Raw genomic sequence first — 23,109 nt, 5'->3', positions numbered from 1 at the left:
CTGACACACACACTTTCTCAGACAAACACACACACACACACACACACACACATACACATCCATACACCTGGCTACGTGACGTGTCCTTGTGAGGATTAAATCAGCACTTCAAAAGAGCTGAAAACATAAACACTCCCAGTGGAGGAGAGGTGAGCCGCTCTGCGAAGTAAACTGTCATTCCCCTGCGGAGCGAGGGAGGAGGAGGAAAGAGGAGTGAGGAGAGGGTGGAGCAATGTGGGGTATAGGCGTCTAGGGTCGGGTTGGTTTGGGAAATGGGGGTCGAGGGGTGTATTGTGAGAGGGGTGTATTGTCTATTCTCATAGGGATGACCATCTGTGTAAACAGACATTCTAGTAAGTCTCGACTCCAGTACACTTCATTCTCTACACATATCTGATTAGGGGAAATCCCCAACAGACAGATTTACACTTGTGTTATCTCCTGTCTCTCACTCGTGCTCTAAAGCGCAGTAGAGGCCTTGGCGTTGATAGACGGATAAACCTCCATGTCTTTGTACCTCCATGTCTTTGTACCTCCATGTCTTTGTACCTCCATGTCTTTGTACCTCCATGTGTTTGTACCTCCATGTCTTTGTACCTCCATGTCTTTGCACCTCCATGTCTTTGCAAGTTTGCGCTTCCCAATATTTCCATCTGGACTTCATACGGCTTGACTGATCTACCACTGCCTGTCTAGGATCTGAACTATTCCTATAATCCTATATGGTTCCTCTACCTGACTGATCTACCACTGTCTGTCTAGGATCTGAACTATTCCTATAATCCTATATGGTTCCTCTACCTGACTGATCTACCACTGTCTGTCTAGGATCTGAACTATTCCTATAATCCTATATGGTTCCTCTACCTGACTGATCTACCACTGTCTGTCTAGGATCTGAACTATTCCTATAATCCTATATGGTTCCTCTACCTGACTGATCTACCACTGTCTGTCTAGGATCTGAACTATTCCTATAATCCTATATGGTTCCTCTACCTGACTGATCTACCACTGTCTGTCTAGGATCTGAACTATTCCTATAATCCTATATGGTTCCTCTACCTGACTGATCTACCACTGTCTGTCTAGGATCTGAACTATTCCTATAATCCTATATGGTTCCTCTACCTGACTGTACTGTGTTGTGTTTTGTGCAGGTGGAGTTTGAGTGGCTGAGGCAGTACTGGTTCCAGGGCCAGCGCTACACCCGGTTCTGCAGCTGGTGGGCCAGACCCATGGGGCAGCTGGAGAATGACTGGAGAGAGATGGAGCTCATGGTAAGACTGCACAGAGACCCACTGGGACCCAGTAATAACACATACTAGTGTGTAGTAGTAAGGTTGACTGTCTACGATTTGCCATTTAAGAGCCATACAAAGTCTAATCACAAAGAACTTCACTGTAACACTTCAGTTCATTCATTTATTAGTGTACACAGTTTCCTGTTCCAACCTGATCAGCATTCTCACAGTGGACAGCTTCCATCAGGATCTGATGCTGATTGGCTGTATACATCTGTGTAACCTCAAATGTGCCTGTGCTTGAGTTCATTGCACAAACTACACCGATAATAATCAGAGAGTGCAGGTGTAATTGTGAAATGTCTTTGTGTCACACCCCGGGTGTGATATTAAGAATGTCTGGTTCAACATGGTCTTACTCAGCTCTTCACCATATCACAAGGGACTAGTAATTGTTCTGACACATCATTTTCTCAGTCATTTCATAAATGAGAGAGGATGGGTTGTTCACATTGAAGTCTACTTAGTCACATCTGTTTACCGTACGTGTGTGACTGCGCGCGCGTGTGTGTGTGATAGTCCAATCTCAGCTCTGCTGTTGTATCAAAGTGTGTGTTGTAACTCTGCAGAGTGGAGCAGTAGGGGGCACTCTTGTATCACTGAAACAGCCAAGACCAGAGCTGTGCTCCCTCTCTCTCCCTCACTCTCTCTCCTTCCCTCCCTCCATATCTCTCTCTCTCTCTCTCTCTCTCTCTCTCTCTCTCTCTCTCTCTCTCTCTCTCTCTCTCTCTTTCTCTCTCCATCTCTCTCTTTCTCTCTCCATCTCTCTCTCTCTCTCTTTCTCTCTTTCTCTCTCCCTCTCTCTCTCTCTATGCTCTCTCTCTCTATGCTCTCTCTCTCTATGCTCTCTCTCTCTCTGTCCATCTCTTTCTATGCTCTCTCTCTCTGTACTCTCTGTCTTTGTCAGTGTGGAGCGCTGAGCAGTAATCACATCTAATACTCAGGCGGGGATAAAGAGAGGAGCCTGGAGAAGCACGGTGCTGCTCTGCACTGAGACACAGGGAGGCAGTCAGTCAGTCAGGCTGGCAGGCAGGCTGGCTGGCTGGCTCACTCCCGTCCACACAGCCAGGAGGAGGGGGAGACGGTTCTAAACTCATCTAGAGCTTAGATGAAGTGTGTGATTTGAACCTGTACTTAGAGAGGAGTAGGAGTGAGATGTGAAGGCTCTCTCTCTATCTATCTCTCTCTCTCTCTCTCTCTCTCTCTCTCTCTCTCTCTCTCTCTCTCTCTCTCTCTCTCTCTCTCTCTCTCTCTCTCTGATGGTCAACCAGCTGTGTGTGTCTCTCGCTCTCTCTCTCTCTCTCTCTCTCTCTCTCACTCTCACACTCTCACTCTCACTCTCTCACTCTCTCTCACGGTCAACCAGACCGCACTCATCGTTTAGTTTTCCCTGGCACTGGTCAGACAAGCAGACGTGTGTCTGCTACACATTGCCTTGAGTAGTCTACAGAATCATTTTTTATTTCAAAAAATTCTCATTCCCTTTAGAGCAATGTTTATTCTCTATTTTGTATTTTATATTAGAGGCATGCTGTTAATTTATACTTTCCCATTTAGCGTCTGTAAACTCTATTTACTCGTTTTCTTCTTTCTCATTTTGTATTTTACTGAAGGTGCATTGTGTTGTTTTCTAAATGAAACAACATGAAGTAGTTTATCAGGGAGGTACTTGTCTTTGACCCATTAAGTAAATCAAAGCCATGCTCGTTGTGTTTGTGGAAAATGAACAAATAAAATGGGCCACTATTGTTGATGAAGGCTCTTTGTGCTTTCATAAGCAATATTGTACCACATACTGATTAAATAGGCCTTTCTCAGTATTATAGAAATCAGTTATATATGCATTTTTATTTTCCTTTTTTCGATCGCTTATGTTTGTATATTACACTTCTACTTGAATTGTCAAATGATTTTATAACTTACATTGTTTATATTTTCATATACTTATACATAAACTATTTTTACACAAAAAAAGGAAAAACACAGTAGTGTGTGCTGTTTTCAATTGACAACAAAGACCGTATATTATTGAAATGGATTTGCGTGTGTGTGTGTGTGTGTGTGTGTGTGTGTGTGGGGGTGTATGCCTGCGACATACATAGCCATGCATTGTGTTCAGTATATTTCAGAAGCTGCTGTCTGTTTATAGATGCTAGTTTCCTCCCTAGGGCTCAGTCCCTGTTCTCCATCCTGTTGTCATGCAAATACTCACCCTGCCATCTGAATGACATTCTGATAAAACACATCCAGAGGTTTTCTCTCTCTTCCTTTTATCTCCAAACTGTTACCTGATGAATTGAAGTGGCTTCCTAATAGAAACAACAACAGGTAGATGGAAGTCAGTGGTAGAGAGAGGCTAAATAAAGACTATTCAGATCAGCTGGGTGTGGGTGTGGGTGGGTGTGGGTGGGTGGGTGCACGAGTGCTCCATGCATAGATAAAGGAATTGAAGTGCTTATCAGATATGAGAATAGGTACCTGTATGAAGAAGGTCCAGTGTTCCACCTCTCTTAGAAGACGAGGGGTACAGGCTGCGCCCCGTGGTTAAAGGACAGGGGTGTAAAGGCTCTGTTCCCCTGTGATCCAGACTAGGAATGGAGCGAGGGGCGGTGGAACCCTGTTATGGTTTGGATGGGCCCGGTCCACAGCCCAGCCCCCCTAGGACCTACTATCATGGATCTCATACAATCCTGACATTTACTTAAACCAGCAACAATGAATAGCTTCCACCTGGCTGACAAAAGGAGAGAGACAGTCTGGCTTTATGCAAAATATTTTAAATACTGGTATGGCATTTATTATCTTTCATTTTTTTTAATCATTTTTTTTGCTGTGCGGGAGAAGCAACAAAAAATTGCATATTTCCTTTTTTCTTGTGTGTGTTTGTGTGTGTGATGATGCTAATGTATGCACTCTGTTTGACTTTAATTGATTTACCAGCTCTGCCTGCACTCTACAGCTTCTCCCCTAATTTGTCACTTTCCCTGACTTCTGTGGCTGCTCATATCATAACTTAAAAAGCTGCTGGCATGCAAAGAGATTTCAGACAGTATTTTCTCTCTCTCTCTCTCTCTCTCTCTGTTCTTCTCCCTCTCTCCCTCCCCCTCTCCCTCTCCTTCTCTCTATTCCTCATTTGACAGTTGAACGAGCCTTGTAGATTAAAATCTCTCAGCGTGTATCAAGAAAATGTATCCACTTTCACAATAAATATAATCCACACACTTGAATATATTTGTATACTTCAAGATCTACAAAACAGGAAGGGGTACCCGGGCCATGTCTTCTAGTGTCTCCCTGTAACCATTTTGTCAGTCTCTCTCTCTTCCTCTGGGTTTGGTCACACTCCCGTCATGTAGTCGTGGAGGAACGTGATGTGTAGGGACGCGGCCTGTGACCATTTCATAATTTCTCTTCTCCTTTCCCTCGCTCCCTGTCTTTAATGTTGGTCCTCAGTAACAATCTGGGGCGGGCTGCTGAGGGGGAGCGACTCAGGGGGAGCACAGAGCAATCACTCGCAGGCTGGCCAGGTCGCCATCGATAGCTGATTAGGTTATTGACCTAGCAAGGGGGAGGAGGGGATGGAGCTTCAGGGAGAGAACGAGAGAGAGAAAGAGAGAAAGAAAGAGAGAGGGGGGTCAATGTAAATGTTATTGCAGTGTGAGCTCATTTGATCAAAGCTCTGCCATACAAAACCAGATTGGATTCGCTTAACCTTTCCAGAGTGCAGACAGACACCGGCGGGAGAGGAGAAACCTCCGGACGGAGAATGGATTATCGTATTGGTGCTGGGCTGAACTAGTGCAGGAGGCCCTCCCTCCCTCCTATAGACAGACAGTTTACTCTGCCTCTAATGCGTTTAGACAGCAATTGGCCTTAATAACCTTTATTGACTTCAGCGGGTCAGAGCCAAGAATCTAATTATCAAAGTGTATCAATTTCATTGGGAGTTTAGAGTTGCACTGTTCATATAATTATTTTAAGGTCGTCAGGGCCAATTAATCCCTATCCACTTATTTGATGGATTTGTAAAACATTATAGATGTTATGGTTCTGTAGTGTGCAGTTTCAGCATTAATAATCTTGGGGGAATGTTTTTTTTTGGGGTTGTGCTAGTTGTTGTTTTTCTGTGCCCCGGTAGGTAAGAAAGAGCAGGACATTTAGAGGCTTGAGGCTTAGCTACAGTAGAATCACACTACTCTGTTTCACTCTCTAGTTTATTTAGGTTTAGCTACAGTAGAATCACACTACTCTGTTTCACTCTCTAGTTTATTTAGGTTTAGCTACAGTAGAATCACACTACTCTGTTTCACTCTCTAGTTTATTTAGGTTTAGCTACAGTAGAATCACACTACTCTGTTTCACTCTCTAGTTTATTGAGCCTTAGCTACAGTAGAATCACACTACTCTGTTTCACTCTCTAGTTTATTTAGGTTTAGCTACAGTAGAATCACACTACTCTGTTTCACTCTCTAGTTTATTGAGCCTTAGCTACAGTAGAATCACACTACTCTGTTTCACTCTCTAGTTTATTGAGCCTTAGCTACAGTAGAATCACACTACTCTGTTTCACTCTCTAGTTTATTGAGCCTTAGCTACAGTAGAATCACACTACTCTGTTTCACTCTCTAGTTTATTGAGCCTTAGCTACAGTAGAATCACACTACTCTGTTTCACTCTCTAGTTTATTTAGGTTTAGCTACAGTAGAATCACACTACTCTGTTTCACTCTCTAGTTTATTGAGCCTTAGCTACAGTAGAATCACACTACACTGTTTCACTCTCTAGTTTATTGAGGCTTAGCTACAGTAGAATCACACTACACTGTTTCACTCTCTAGTTTATTGAGGTTTAGCTACAGTAGAATCACACTACTCTGTTTCACTCTCTAGTTTATTGAGGTTTAGCTACAGTAGAATCACACTACTCTGTTTCACTCTCTAGTTTATTTAGGTTTAGCTACAGTAGAATCACACTACTCTGTTTCACTCTCTAGTTTATTGAGCCTTAGCTACAGTAGAATCACACTACACTGTTTCACTCTCTAGTTTATTGAGGCTTAGCTACAGTAGAATCACACTACTCTGTTTCACTCTCTAGTTTATTGAGCCTTAGCTACAGTAGAATCACACTACTCTGTTTCACTCTCTAGTTTATTGAGCCTTAGCTACAGTAGAATCACACTACTCTGTTTCACTCTCTAGTTTATTGAGCCTTAGCTACAGTAGAATCATACTACTCTGTTTCACTCTCTAGTTTATTGAGGTTTAGCTACAGTAGAATCACACTACTGTGTTTCACTCTCTAGTTTATTGAGGTTTAGCTACAGTAGAATCACACTACTCTGTTTCACTCTCTAGTTTATTGAGCCTTAGCTACAGTAGAATCATACTACTCTGTTTCACTCTCTAGTTTATTGAGGTTTAGCTACAGTAGAATCACACTACTCTGTTTCACTCTCTAGTTTATTTAGGTTTAGCTACAGTAGAATCACACTACTCTGTTTCACTCTCTAGTTTATTGAGCCTTAGCTACAGTAGAATCATACTACTCTGTTTCACTCTCTAGCTTGACATTCTAGGGCAACATTTTCTAACAGTTTTGTATACAGGCCACACACATGCAAGCCAGATTAATGGTAAGTGTGAACTAAACAGTAAATTGTTTAAAGAGCATTTTTATTACTTTTATATATTTGTATGTTTTTTTTTGGGTTGTGCTAGTTTTTGTTTTTCTGTGCCCCGGTAGGTAAGAAAGAGCAGGACATTTAGAGGCTTGAGGCTTAGCTACAGTAGAATCACACTACTCTGTTTCACTCTCTAGTTTATTTAGGTTTAGCTACAGTAGAATCACACTACTCTGTTTCACTCTCTAGTTTATTTAGGTTTAGCTACAGTAGAATCACACTACTCTGTTTCACTCTCTAGTTTATTGAGCCTTAGCTACAGTAGAATCACACTACTCTGTTTCACTCTCTAGTTTATTGAGCCTTAGCTACAGTAGAATCACACTACTCTGTTTCACTCTCTAGTTTATTGAGCCTTAGCTACAGTAGAATCACACTACACTGTTTCACTCTCTAGTTTATTTAGGTTTAGCTACAGTAGAATCACACTACTCTGTTTCACTCTCTAGTTTATTTAGGTTTAGCTACAGTAGAATCACACTACTCTGTTTCACTCTCTAGTTTATTTAGGTTTAGCTACAGTAGAATCACACTACACTGTTTCACTCTCTAGTTTATTGAGGCTTAGCTACAGTAGAATCACACTACACTGTTTCACTCTCTAGTTTATTGAGCCTTAGCTACAGTAGAATCACACTACACTGTTTCACTCTCTAGTTTATTTAGGTTTAGCTACAGTAGAATCACACTACTCTGTTTCACTCTCTAGTTTATTTAGGTTTAGCTACAGTAGAATCACACTACACTGTTTCACTCTCTAGTTTATTGAGCCTTAGCTACAGTAGAATCATACTACTCTGTTTCACTCTCTAGTTTATTGAGCCTTAGCTACAGTAGAATCATACTACTCTGTTTCACTCTCTAGCTTGACATTCTAGGGCAACATTTTCTAACAGTTTTGTATACAGGCCACACACATGCAAGCCAGATTAATGGTAAGTGTGAACTAAACAGTAAATTGTTTAAAGAGCATTTTTATTACTTTTATATATTTGTATTATTAAACCATTCATTATCTTCTGGTAAATCTCAGCAGTTTTTTAGTTGAGCATTTTAGAAGAATGCACTGTAGCTGTCTGTTATCGATATTGAGTAATTTTAAGAGTGTGTGTGATTATTTGTACGTGTTTGTGATTTTGTGTATGTAACAGTATATGAAATGTGGAGTAGTTTATGCTTCCTTCCGTGTGTGTGTGTGTGTGTGTGTGTGTGTGTGTGTGTGTGTGTGTGTGTGTGTGTGTGTGTGTGTGTGTGCACCAGGCTACCTGGATAGTAGTGTGTGTTGTCCTTATCACAGAACATAGAATAGTGTATAATCCTGGTGTTCATTCTAGCTCGGCCTTGTTTACCTCCAGCTCTATATTAACACACCTGCTGCAACCTATTTACAACCCTCCACACTGAAAAGAAATTACTCCAAGATTATTGTTATTATTCATTTAAAAAGGAAATATATGGCTGATAATACATTTTACATTACGGAGCCGGCTTGTGTTGAGGGGAAAGGAAGGAAGGAAAGTAAGAGAGAGAGGGGTAGAAAATGGAGCATAAATCGCAGGCAAAAGGTATTTGCGATTCTCTTTGAAGTACTTATTCAACAGGGTAAGCTGCATTTTCGTCAGAGCCTGATAGTGTTCTGGGTAAATACTTAAACCCCTTTAGAGAATTTCATGCAGCACAGATACGGTGCGCTGCGGAGTGGGGCTGCGGAGGCAGCAGTGTTTATGTTACCTGCAGCCACTGCAGCCCGCAGCTTTGTACCTGAAGACATAGGTACTGACTGGAATCTCACTAGGGGATTGGCTGTGTGACAGAATCTACAGTAAAACCACTGTGTGTGTGTGTGAGTGTGAGTGTGTGTGTGTGTGTGTGTGAGAGAGGGAACAGAAAGGGATTTTTTAACCCTTTCACTGCACAGAAGGCCTCCGTCACAGGCCACCCAACCTTGTGTGCACACACACACTACACACACACTACACACACACTACACACACACTACACACAGCCTCCCAAGGTCTAAATCCAATTCAGCTGTTGACGTGACGTTGAAGGCACTCTCTTAGGCTCTCGGGATTTCCTCTTTATCATTTTTAAACAATACCTAACATTGATTGACCACATCCTGCTGTTTCTGTTTAATCTGCTGTCATTATTAGTCATAGATGTAATAGTGTATGTGATTTTTCTCTCTGATAATTTAACAGTAAACATAATACAAGTCATTGTCTTCTGGAGAAAGGTGTGGTGATTTGGGGTGTTTTGGTTCACACAAAAACACCGGCCTTTACTGTATATGGAATATATGGGGCAGTCTGAGACATCATTACCCTACTTTTCATCTTAAATGAACTCCTAATATAGACACATCAAATAAGGAAGTGCTATTGTTTTGCTTCTTATTCCATAATGAAGAAAAAGCTCGGCAAACCTCAGCTCATTTTCTTGCTTGTTATATTCTCATCCCAAACCATTTATAATTACCTATAGAATATCTCTCTTTCTTTGTGCGTTCATAAAAAACTAAGATATTTGTTATTGACACCGGTTTGGGTAATTCATTGTGTGTGTCTGGTGGATTGTGATGTTGACAGTGTTTCTACTGTATTGGCAGACTTTGAAGTCACTTGTCTATTTTTCTTAGAAAACAAATGAGCACTTTACAGGGACTGATCTGTCTCCTCCTCTTAGCAGCTCCTCCAATCCGTTTCCTCCGTTATTTATTTATTTATCAGGTTGTTTTTCCTCCTAGCCGGGCCCTGATCAGCAAGATAAGTCTTCAGAGGGGGGAGATAACATCCATTAAAGTGGTAAAGAGGAATTACAGGGCAGAGCAGATTAATCACTGCTCAGTTTAATCACATTCACTGTGGCTGTGGACGGGAGGACGGGCGGGCTAGCTGCAGGGCCTCTCCCTGCCTGCTCCTGTCACAGACACCGAGAGGGAGAGAGAGAGAGGGGAAAGGATATATAGAGTGAGAAAGAAAGAGATTGAAGGGAGAGAAAGAAAGAATGAGAACGAGAGAGAGATAGAGAGAATGACAGACAGTGAGAGAGTTAAACAGAGATGAAAGAAAGATGTTTCCATACTCCCATACCAAAGCACACCCTCTTTCTGCTGACAATAGACATTAACGTTAACCAACACTTGACATGCAATTATTGCATCACTTTGATCCAGGTGTAATTATTTATTCTCCAACTGATCTGATGCTCGTCTCTATGTGGGATCGAGTCAATTAACACAGACACAGAGAGGCGGTTCTGTTTTTCTTTTGTGGGAATGAAAAGCAAACTGTTGGAGGAAGTACTGTTTCACTGTAGGCTCTGGCTCTAGACAGTGTAGCAGCAGACAGGAACATTCAGTCCCACCTTTTCCCCCAGACGCAGAAGGGTGGTGGTTTTGTTTTCTGCGAGTAAAAAACATATTGTAAAATGGATTCATGTTTTCCTGTAGCAAACGTGTATGTTTATCCCCTGAGATAGATTCCACTCTGATTCTTCTAGGCTCATCCCCTTGATATTCAATTTTATTATCTGTGAATAAACGCCTTATTGTTGGTGGGTACAGTCTTTCTGTGTCGCAGGCACAGTAGAGGCAAGACACAGTAGTAGCAGACAGGTAGCAAAGTTCAAAACTGAAGTACCCCACCTACCTATTCCCCCAGTCTCACCCCTCTGCACATGTTGTGCAATTGCCCATTTTAATTCTCCAAAGTCATCAGTGCAGCTATCGTGTTCAGGCTCTTAAGTGCGTTAAGCTGCGTTGAGAACAAAGAGCAGGAGAACGGGGGAATCCTGACGGGAAGAGGAGTGTAAAATTGTCTGATTCGCTTGAAGAATCGCAAAGAAAGAGAGGAATTATGGAGAAGATGCAGCAGATTATTTGGGACGTTTCAGGTGAGGGGGTGGAGGGAGGAGGGTGGAGACACGTGGGGGAAAGTAGAGGAAGAGATAATGGGAGGATTTAAATGGCAGTCAGACAGAGAGGTAGACAGAGGAGGTAGAGATGATGGATGAATGGATGTGGGGAGAGAGAGGGAGATGGATGATGTGATGCAGGATGGGTGATAGAGGAGGAGAAGTGAGAGGAGTAGAGATAGTGGATGAATGGATGTGGGGAGAGAGAGGGAGATGGATGATGTGATGCAGGATGGGTGATAGAGGAGGAGAAGTGAGAGGAGTAGAGATGATGGATGAATGGATGTGGGGAGAGAGATGGAGGTGGATGATGTGATGCAGGATGGGTGATAGAGGAGGAGAAGTGAGAGGAGTAGAGATGATGGATGAATGGATGTGGGGAGAGAGATGGAGGTGGATGATGTGATGCAGGATGGGTGATAGAGGAGGAGAGGAGTAGTGGAGCTCAGTAACATGCTGGGAAGTTCCTTATTTTGTTTCTTAGGTTGTTTCTCTTTCAGGAGGTCCTGTATGAGGTGGAGAAGCCAACTGAGATAAAACATCAAGTGTGTTTGTTGGTCAACATATACCTCCACACGTTACTCTCAAGATGATTATTTTGCTATAAAAAAACACAATGATACAGTACAGTATCCCCCAGAAATGTCTTAAACCAACTCCAACTCCTTTTTTAGGTCATACCATCTCACTAAAGCTCACAGGGGCAATCAGATCACTGCAGGTAGTGGGGGGGTCTCTCCCCTCCAGATAGCTCACGCTAGTGGGCGGTGTTACGTGGGTGAGATGTAGGACAGTGTAATTAATGCTAGTCCTTTAGAGGGGCCCGCCTCCCTCCGTGGGGAGCGCCAGATATAGCTCTCATTAATTTCTATTTATGTGTAATGAGAGGGTCATGTACGGTGTAATAAATGTCTGTTTTATTTGGGTAAGAGCTGCCTGGAGGGCTGCATCCTCTCTCTGCTGGCTAACTGCCTTATAAACACTGTTTACCCACTCAGCTCCCATCAGCCTGCCTGGCTCCCTGGGAGGGGAGCAGGAGCACACACAATGAAATGAGCAGGGGTGTGTGTGTAGTGGGATTAATTCACAAGTCTAAAAACAGATAGTATCCTTTCCATTTTCTAACTCATATTACTCATGAATGTAAATGGTGGTTGTCTTGTTCTAGACCACCCAGTACAGGAGACGGGGGTTCATACGGGTCAGTTAGCCTCATGTCTGTCAGAGCCTGGGGACCTTATAGAGGAGCTGTCTGTATTAGCCCTTACAGTACTCTACTACAGCCTTTACACTGGGACTGCACCCCTAGGGAACTCCTACTAGTCCACTATGTATTCCTCTCTCTCTAACAGACTTAGCAGACCTGCCAGCTTCACTCCCAGGATAAAGACATGAGTGGGATCTGACAGGTCTTTCACACAGCAATGTAGCCCTACCTCAGGCCTTTCTGTTCATACAGTCACATACCTCTCTAGCCAGAGCAGTGATGGACCTCAGGCCTTTCTGTTCCTACAGTCACATACCTCTCTAGCCAGAGCAGTGATGGACCTCAGGCCTTTCTGTTCATACAGTCCATACAGTGGCTTGCGAAAGTATTCACTCCCCTTGGCATTTTTCTTATTTTGTTGCCTTGTATAATTTGATTTACACAACATGCCTACCACTTTGAAGATGCAAAATATTTTTTATTGTAAAGCAAACAAGAAACAAGACAAAAAAACAGAAAACTTGAGCTTGCTTAACTATTCACCCCCCAAAGTCAATACTTTGTAGAGCCACCTTTTGCAGCAATTACAGCTGCAAGTCTCATGGGATATGTCTCTATAAGCTTGGCACATCTAGACACTGGGATTTTTCAAGGAAAACTGCTCCAGCTCCTTCAAGTTGGATGGGTTCCGCTGGTGTACAGCAATCTTTAAGTCGTACCACAGATTCTCAATTGGATTGAGGTCTGGGCTTTGACAAGGCCATTCCAAGACATTTAAATGTTTCCCCTTAAACCACTCGAGTGTTGCTTTAGCAGTATGTTTAGGGTCATTGTCCTGCTGGAAGGTGAACCTCCGTCCCAGTCTCAAATCTCTGGAAGACTGAAACAGGTTTCCCTCAAGAATTTCCCTGTATTTAGCGCATCCATCATTCCTTCAATTCCGACCAGTTTCCCAGTCCCTGCCAATGAAAAACATCCCCACAGCATGATGCTGCCACCACCATGCTTCAATGTGGGGATGGGGTTCTTAATGTGATGAGAGGTGTTGGGTTTGCGCCAGACAGTGTTTTCCTTGATGGCCAAAAAGCTACATTATAGTCTCATCTGACCAGTGTACCTTCTACCATATGTTTGGGGAGTCTCCCACATGTCTCCCACATGTCAAACGTGTTTGCTTATTTTCTTCTTTAAGCAATGGCTTTTTTATGGCCACTCTTCCGTAAAGCCCAGCTCTGTGGAGTGTACGTCTTGAAGTGGTCCTATGGACATATACTCCAATCTCCCCTGTGGAGCTTTGCAGCTCCTTCAGGGTTATCTTTGGTCTCTTTGTTGCCTCTCTGATTATCTTCTTTGGGAAAGGTGGGACACTAGCGCCCCATCTCGACAACATCCGGTGAAATTGCAGAGCGCGAAATTCAAAATACAAACATCGTAATATTAAACATTCATGAAAATACAAGTGTCATACGTCATTTAAAAGCTTATCCTCTTGTTAATCCAGCCGCTTTTTCAGATTTCAAAAAGGCTTTACGGCGAAAGCATACCATGCGATTATCTGAGGACAGCGCCCAGCATACAAAAGCATTAAAAACATTTTCCAAACTAGCGTCACAAAAGCCTGTGGCCTGTGTTCTTTCAATGGAATAGTTAAAGCACGGCATTTTCAGCCCTACTCTAATGTTAACTCTATAAATGGCCCAGTTCTGTCCCTATAGACATGCTAAACCATCTTCTCCTGTGCTAGCAATGCTGCAGGAGATTGATGGAAATCCCCATTATTGGTTTAGCATTTTTTAGGAAATGAGGTGTGGCGCATTGGAGTGTGTCTAACATTGTAACTTTCTGGGAGAGATCCTGGCTTTCCCCCAGTCAGCAAAACGCTTTTATTGGCAAGAGAGAGGTGCTGATCCGAATCTGCTATCTACAATCTATGATCAACCTTTAGGTGGAGGGAGCAGACTAGTAGCATGCTCATGTGAGCAAGTGCCATGTGTCCTCCATCTCTGTCAAGTTCCATCTTTTCTGTCCTAAATTAGTCCTTATACCCCAGATGCTTTCTTATGGTGGACAGTGATTCATTTTGTCTAGGTCAGGAAGGCTGGGGTAGTAGTCTGTGTAGAATGTGTATGTCCTTACCAGTCCCCCTGATGTGGAGGCAAATCTGTGTGTGTGTTTGTGTGTGTGTGGTAGCCATCTGCAGAGCTCATTTAGATGGGGTTATGTGGTTTAACCATTAAATTCAACTGGATCTGCTCTCATGCTGACCTGTGCGACGGTTAGAGCCGTGCGAGTAGGGTTTTTGTGTGATGTTTGTGGGGCTGAATTGGACTGTTGGATTGCGACCCTAAAACAGATTTGCTTTTTCTTTGCCAACAAAAGAGACGACCACAAAAGCCAATCGGGTTCTGCCTCATTTGGCCCTGTGCAAAGCATATGTCCGTCCATCCTCCCTGCATTCTGCCCTTAAAGATGGACTGTAGCTCTGCCTTACATAGACGCCCTGCCCTTGCTAGTGCATGACAATGCCTTCAAACACACTCACTTGTTGAGGCCTACTCCTTCCATGGTGTCTCTTTACAACCCCCCCCTTGTCTGAGCAAATGTGCTTCTCTGACGTTTCAGACACATTTTTCTAATGTTTTACACTTCATATAATCCGGTGTGTATAGGGAAGCCCAGTTTGGGGGTGACATAATTGATGGCACCCATGCCCCTTAGGGGGTCAATCTGGTGGAAAGGGCAACCTTTCAATCACCAAGGAGATCACAAGTACCACGCACACACACACACGCCACACACACACACGCACGCACACACCATAGACACGTACACACGCACACACCAACTCATCTCTAGGGGCCTGAATAGACATAAGACCTCCTCCCACCCCTTCTCTGTAAGAGGCCTAGTGTTTTCCCAGCCCCCCACCCCTCAGCCTGTTCACTCCAATGCCTGCTCAGCTTTAGTGATGTCAACAGTCAGGGGCCTTCAAAGTGGAAAGGAGCCTGCACAGTGATGAGACCAAGTCAACACATGACACTAATTCACCCCAACCATCCCAGTCAGTCCCCCTGCAGAAGCTTTAGCTATCTTCCCACCAGTCCTCGTGGACATTTGGCAAATCAACTGTCAGCCAGGTGTCTATAGCCCCGTCTAAAGTCTCTGATAGGCAGGAGTAGGTAAGACCACCACTTTTATTACTGGACGCTGTGTGATGTCACAGGAAAGTGAAAGTGGCTCGGGCTTATTTCCTGGGCTAATATAATGTTTCCAGCCGTGTGACTGTTACCCCCAGAGCAACGTAACCTGGGAAGCCACACACACACACACACACTCACTCACTCACTCACTCACTCACTCACTCACTCACTCACTCACTCACTCACTCACTCACTCACTCACTCACTCACTCACTCACTCACTCACTCACTCACTCACTCACTCACTCACTCACTCACTCACTCAGCATGATCACAGTTCCTCCATATTACCCAGCAGAAGCTATCAATTACCTGAAGCAAGGTGCCTGATGCCTTTTTCCACTGACCAGTTGTGGAAGTCATATTGGTTTCATGTATTAGCAGCTTGCCAAACTCCCACTCCCTGGGCCTATGAATAAGATGTCGGGGCAGGAGCAACTGGAGCAGCCACTAAGTGTCAGAAGATTTGGAGAATAGGCCTGAAATCTACCCTGAGCTAGAGTGATAGCGTCAGACCAAAAGGGGAGATGGAGTGATTGAGAGTAGAGCTGGATGAAGAGAGAGACTGGGAGAGAGAGAGAGTGAGAGACAGAGTGAGAGAGAGCAGGGTTAAGACTCTGGCTGGTTCAGATATCTGTGTGGATGTTTGAGGTTGGCCGTCTTGGTCAGCGTGACATGAGCTCCTCCATGTAGCTGGTTGTGTAAGAGAGGCCCCAGCAGTCGTAAACAGAAGGATGGATTACTGGGCCGGGCTAGGCCTCCATTATGGGCAGCTTGTAGTTGGCACAGAGAGTCTGACGAGGAGGCCTGTACATTGCTGGGACTGGTAAATGTGGCTGTGCCAGGGAGTTGGGGGAAAACTGAAAGAGGTAGAGCTGCCATTCAGACAGACAGAGGTGGGCAGAGCAGTAAGGTATATGCTGTCCCTATCTCTAACCACTGATAAAGGGTCAGATATGTCTTTACTCTGCAATGGATAAGGTTAGAATTGAGGGTAGGGTAATCTGATCTTAGATCTGTGGGTAACTTTTAACTACAGTGTGGGGAGAAGAGTGTGTCATAACCTGGTCCAAAAGAGGAAGTAGAGCCAGATATAATCCAACATGCCTGCAACTGCTGATCTGAATTCAGGCAGTAAGACTTTTCATGGGGTGTTAACAATTTGAAAGATACTCTAGGGTCAGTCTGAATGCACTACAGTATTTATGGTATGTGAACCACTCTGGAGCTTATTTTCCTATCACTTCCTACTTCCTCTCCAGTAATATACTTTCTGTAAGTTACACTGTGACCAAACCAGTCACTTTTGGACTGGTAGTGAAGCATAGCACCATAATAACACAGCCCCGTCTACCCTGACTTTTATTTTGTTCCCAGTCGTTCTATATGGAAACACAAATGGTGGTATTTGAGATCAGATTTGAGATAGTTGTTTGTTTGTTGTGCGTGTCACCAGGTGACGTGGAGAGGATCTGTGTCTGCACCACGTACTCTTACTACTGGTGTCCCCCAAGGCTCAGTTCTAGGCCCTCGTCTTTCCATACACCAAGTCACTCGGCTCCGTCATATCCTCACATGGTCTCTCCTATCATTGCTATGCGGATAACACTCAACTACTTTTCACCTTCCCCGCTTCTGACACCCAGGTGGCGACACTCATCTCTGCGTGCCTGGCAGATATCTCAACTTGGATGACGGCCCACCACCTCAAGCTCAACCTCGACAAGACTAAGCTGCTCTTCCTCCCCGGGAAGGCCTGTCCGCTCTCCATCACAGTTAACAACTCCACAGTGTCACCCTCCCAGAGTGGAAAGAATCTTGGCGTGACCCTAGACAACACCCTGTCGTTCTCTGCAAACATCAAAGCAGTGACTCGCTCCTGCAGGTTCATGCTCTACAACATCTGTAGAGTAACGACCCTACCTCACACAGGTCCTAATCCAGGGTCTTGTCCTGTACCGCCTGGACTACTGCAACTCGCTGTTGGCTGGGCTCCCTGCTTGTACCACCAAACCCTTGCAACTTATCCAGAACGCCTGGTTTTCAACCTTCCCAAGTTCTCTCATGTCACCACGCTCCTTCACAGACTCCACTGGCTTCCAGTTGAAGCTCACATCCACTACAAGACCATGGTACTTGCCTACGGAACAGCAAGAGGAACTGCCCATCCCTACCTTCAGGCTATGCTCAAACCCTACACCCCAAACCGAGCACTCCGTTCTGCCACCTCAGGTCTCTTGGCCCTCCCGCTCAGCCCAGTCCAATCTCCTCTGTCCTGGCACCAATGGTGGAAACCCCCCCTCTCTGGATAAGTGTCTGCTAAATTACTAAAATGTAAAATGTGTCAGTGAGAAGCCGCGGGCTGCCCTGGGGTTTGGTCTTTAGAAGTTGTTCTCAGTCTGTTTATATTCGTTTACCTAAGCTAGGAAATCTGGAGGCCTTTCTTTAGATTAAATGCACAATGCTGGAGCTGGTGGACAAGAGTATAGAGCTGGATCTGGGTGTGGCAGCTATAGGTTCCCCTCTGCCCTTTCTCTCCCCCTTGGTCCCTACCCCGGGTCACGGGGTTATCTCTGGTCAGCATCAGGAAGCTGAGGACGGGTGCTGTCATCTGGATGTAAACAGAGGGGGAGGAGGGGGCCACCCGGTGCTAACAGATGACTCTGAGATGATAAATGTGTGGGCTTTGGGTGTAGGGTAGGCTGGGCTTTGTAGGTGGGGCTGTGGGTTTAGGGTAGGCTGGGCTTTGTAGGTGGGGCTGTGGGTTTAGGGTAGGCTGGGCTTTGTAGGTGGGGCTGTGGGTGTAGGGTAGGCTGGGCTGGGTAGGTGGAGCTGTGGGTGTAGGGCAGGCTGGGTTGGGTAGGTGGGGCTGTGGGTGTAGGGCAGGCTGGGTTGGGTAGGTGGGGCTGTGGGTGTAGGGCAGACTGGGCTGGGTAGGTGTGGGTGTAGAGCAGGCTGGGCTGGGTAGGTGGGGCTGTGGGTGTAGGGCAGGCTGGGCTGGGTAGGTGTGGGTGTAGAGCAGGCTGGGCTGGGTAGGTGGGGCTGTGGGTGTAGGGCAGACTGGGCTGGGAAGGTGTGGGTGTAGGGCTGGGTAGGTGTGGGCTGTGGGTGTAGGGCAGGCTGTGCTGGGTTGGTGTGGGCTGTGGGTGCTGGGCTGGGTAGGTGTGGGCTGTGGGTATAGGGCAGGCTGGGCTGGGTAGGTGTTGGCTGTGGGTGTAAGGCAGGCTGGGCTGGGAAGGTGGGCTGTGGGTGTAGGGCAGGCTGTGCTGGGTAGCTGTGGGTGCTGGGCTGGGTAGGTGTGAGTGTAGGGCAGACTGGGCTGGGAAGGTGGGGCTGTGGGTGTAGGGCAGGCTGGGCTAGGTAGGTGTGGGCTGTGGGTCTAGGGCAGGCTGGGCTGGGTAGGTTTTGGCTGTGGGTGTAAGGCAGGCTGGGCTGGGAAGGTGGGCTGTGGGTGTAGGGCAGGCTGTGCTGGGTAGCTGTGGGTGCTGGGCTGGGTAGGTGTGAGTGTAGGGCAGACTGGGCTGGGAAGGTGGGGCTGTGGGTGTAGGGCAGGCTGGGCTGGGTAGGTGTGGGTTTAGGGCAGGCTGGGCTGGATAGGTGTGGGCTGTGGGGGCTGGGTAGGTGTGGATTGTGGGTGTAGGGCAGGCTGGGCTGGGTAGGTGTGGTTTGTGGGTGTAGGGCAGGATGGGCTGGGTAGGTGTGGTTTGTGGGTGTAGGGCAGGCTGGGCTTGGTAGATGTGGGCTGTGGGTGTAGGGAATGCAGTGCTGGGTAGGTGTGGGTGTAGGTCTTGCTGGGCTTGGTAGATGTGGGGCTGTGGGTGTAGTGCAGGCCGGGCTGGGTAGGTGTGGGTCTGGGTAGGTGTGGGTCTGGGGGTTGGAAGGAACTTGCTCTGGCCCAGTGCAGTTAACAAGCAGTAGAGTCTCTAAAGGGCCTGGGGATCAGCCTGGGGATCAGCCTGGGGCTAAACCTGAAGGCGTCACTCATCACCGGTCAGTCAGACCCTCCTGAACACAGCACAACAAACACACATAGAGAGACACACACACATACGCCCCTCGCCCCTCTCGGGAGCCTGTTGCCATTGTGTTTACTAAGAATTAACAGGAGAGGTGAGCGTGAGTTCAGGCCTGCCATCAGTGTGAGGGTCCTGTTGTGGGTCTTCTCCTGCTCCTTTGGTGGCTTCTGTCATCATCCATGCTGGGGCAGAGGGGGGACAGAGGGGCTCTTCCCCTCTCCTCTGAACCCCTGACCCCTCACACCTCTAGGGTGAAGAGACACATACAGAGTCAGCGTTTAGTGGGGTTGAAACAGGTTTCAGTTCAGTTCTGGTTCAGTTTTACTCAGCAGTGCTGAATCACACAGCAGACAAACACGGTTTAGGAGTACTGTAAAGGAAAGCAATCCATAGAGATGGTGAGAACTCATTTCAGAGACGTTGATACACACGGAATGCACTTTCTCATAGTTTCTCAAGCTGTCAATCATATGAAGAATAGTGCTTGATGCAAGGTGACGGCTACAGTACAGTTTCCATAGGGACCTGACCTATAGCCATCCACCATTCTCTCCTCTGGTCAGCTGATTTACCTGACGTCTCATTCTCCTCAGGTGCAATCGGTCACATGTCCTCGGCTCGCCGCCCGTGTCATCAAATGTTTTGACACCTGTCCCGTCGGTGTAGGAGGAAGTGAGGGTGATTTGAACGTCTCTGAATCCTGCTTCGCTCCCTGCTCAAGAACCCACAATCAAACCTGTCCTCACACGAATGAAGACAGACAGGTGGATTGTCAGAAACTGATTAAAAAGGCTGGGAAAAGAGTCTCCCTTGCATTGCGGGTTTTGAAAGAGAGGAGGGGGAGAATGGAGAGGAGATAGAGAGAGAGCTCTGTAATAGGAGGAAATTAAAGTGTGTGACTGGTGGATGTGACAGGAAGAGACTGCTCTTAACAAGCAGTCAGAGTCAGTCAGAGTAACAGATCCATCACACCTCCCTCTGAGGGGAGAGACGGAGGGAGAGAAACAGAGGGAGAGAGAGAACAAGGGTGGGGGAGAGAGCGAGAGACGACGGGAGAGAGATGGAAAGAGAGACTGAGATGGAGGGAGAGAGAAAAAGACAGGAGGAGAGAGAAAGACTGAAGGGAAAGAGGGATTTGAGCGGCACTGACAGAACTGCATTTAATTTGGGCTGCCAGATCCCTTTTCATTTCACTTCCTCTGAAGCAGCTTAGAGAAAAGGAGGAGAGGAGAAGACAGGAGAGGAGGAGAGAAAACAGAGGAGAGGAACAGAGAGAGGAATGCGAGAGGAGAGGTTACCAGTATGTTCCAGATTAACGTTGATGCACCACGTCACACTCTAAGCCTCCCTGTAATTCATGTTCAACAGGGGATACTCACACATTACACACCAGTGGTATACGTGATTAATTGACTCACTCTCTAATATTTGGGGTAATTTGCCATCCTCTGATGTGAAACTGCCAACCAGAATAAAAAAACGTTTGATACCAAAAATATTATTTACTAATGTCACTACACAAGTGAGGTCTGCCAAACAAAAACCTGATGAGAAGGCTTTTAAATATAATGTATGTACAGGAAATGAATTTTCAAATAGTCTGTGAAAACTGTGTTCAATTTGGAGTTTGTGACATCAGCTGAGTCTATTACAGCATTATAGACACTATTCCCTGCATTATAGACGCTATTCCCTGCATTATAGACTCTATTCCCTGCATTATAGACTCTATTCCCTGCATTATAGACGCTATTCCCTGCATTATAGACTCTATTCCCTGCATTATAGACTCTATTCCCTGCATTATAGACTCTATTCCCTGCATTATAGACGCTATTCCCTGCATTATAGACGCTATTCCCTGCATTATAGACCCTGCATTATTCCCTGCATTATAGACGCTATTCCCTGCATTATAGACTCTATTCCCTGCATTATAGACGCTATTCCCTGCATTATAGACTCTATTCCCTGCATTATAGACGCTATTCCCTGCATTATAGACGCTATTCCCTGCATTATAGACGCTATTCCCTGCATTATAGACGCTGTTCCCTGCATTATAGACGCTGTTCCCTGCATTATAGACGCTGTTCCCTGCATTATAGACGCTGTTCCCTGCATTATAGACGCTATTCCCTGCATTATAGACGCTATTCCCTGCATTATAGACGCTATTCCCTGCATTATAGACGCTATTCCATGCATTATAGACGCTATTCCATGCATTATAGACGCTATTCCATGCATTATAGACGCTATTCCATGCATTATAGACGCTATTCCATGCATTATAGACGCTATTCCATGCATTAGACGCTATTCCATGCATTAGACGCTGTTCCCTGCATTATAGACTCTATTCCCTGCATTATAGACTCTATTCCCTGCATTATAGACTCTATTCCATGCATTATAGACGCTATTCCATGCATTATAGATGCTATTCCATGCATTATAGACTCTATTCCCTGCATTATAGACGCTATTCCATGCATTATAGACGCTATTCCATGCATTATAGACGCTATTCCATGCATTAGACGCTGTTCCCTGCATTATAGACTCCGTTCCCTGCATTATAGACTCCGTTCCCTGCATTATAGACGCTATTCCATGCATTATAGACTCTATTCCCTGCATTATAGACGCTGTTCCCTGCATTATAGACGCTGTTCCCTGCATTATAGACGCTGTTCCCTGCATTATAGACGCTGTTCCCTGCATTATAGACGCTATTCCCTGCATTATAGACGCTATTCCCTGCATTATAGACGCTATTCCATGCATTATAGACGCTATTCCATGCATTATAGACGCTATTCCATGCATTATAGACGCTATTCCATGCATTATAGACGCTATTCCATGCATTAGACGCTGTTCCCTGCATTATAGACTCTATTCCCTGCATTATAGACTCTATTCCCTGCATTATAGACTCTATTCCCTGCATTATAGACTCTATTCCATGCATTATAGATGCTATTCCATGCATTATAGATGCTATTCCATGCATTATAGACGCTATTCCATGCATTATAGACTCTATTCCCTGCATTATAGACGCTATTCCCTGCATTATAGACGCTATTCCATGCATTATAGACGCTATTCCATGCATTATAGACGCTATTCCATGCATTATAGACTCTATTCCCTGCATTATAGACGCTATTCCCTGCATTATAGACGCTGTTCCCTGCATTATAGACGCTGTTCCCTGCATTATAGACGCTGTTCCCTGCATTATAGACGCTGTTCCATGCATTATAGACGCGCTGTCCATGCGATTATAGACGCTGTTCCCATGCATTATAGACGCTGTTCCATGCATTATAGACGCTATTCCATGCATTGATAGGACGCTATTCCATGCATTATAGACGCTATTTCCATGCATTATAGAGCTCTATTCCCTGCATTATGAGACGCTATTTCCTGCATAAGACGCTGTTCCTTGCATTATAGACTCTGATTTCCCCTGCGATTATAGAGCGCTGTTCCCTGCATTATAGACGGCTGGTCCCTGCATATAGACGCTATCCCTGCATTATTAGACTACTATTCCATGCATTAATAGACACTATTCCCTGCATTATTAGACAGACTGTTCCCTGGCATTATAGACGCTATTCCATGGCATTATAGACGCTATTCCATGTAATTATAAACGCTATTCCTATGCATTATATGAGCGCTATTCGCATGCATTATAGACGCTGTTCTGGGCATTAGACGCTATTCCATGCATTATAGACGCTATTCCCTGGGCATTATA

General features: G+C 45.3%; 1 protein-coding gene across 1 annotated transcript in view; it reads left to right on the top strand.

Moving 5' to 3' along the window:
* Nucleotides 1–23,109, top strand: part of LOC120042384 (alpha-ketoglutarate-dependent dioxygenase FTO-like) — a gene marked incomplete at its 3' end in the record, with an annotated part of 43,995 nt that overhangs the window by 4,321 nt on the left and 16,565 nt on the right. Inside the window, exon 4 of the mRNA XM_038987221.1 lies at nt 1,161–1,280. Coding sequence (XP_038843149.1) covers nt 1,161–1,280 — 120 coding nt within the window. The remainder of the gene's footprint in view (nt 1–1,160; nt 1,281–23,109) is intronic.

Source organism: Salvelinus namaycush, unplaced genomic scaffold (genome assembly GCF_016432855.1).
Source record: "Salvelinus namaycush isolate Seneca unplaced genomic scaffold, SaNama_1.0 Scaffold666, whole genome shotgun sequence".
Classification (NCBI taxonomy): domain Eukaryota; kingdom Metazoa; phylum Chordata; class Actinopteri; order Salmoniformes; family Salmonidae; genus Salvelinus; species Salvelinus namaycush.
Note: the sequence above shows the minus strand (reverse complement) of the source record. Positions and strands in the feature narration are given on the sequence as shown.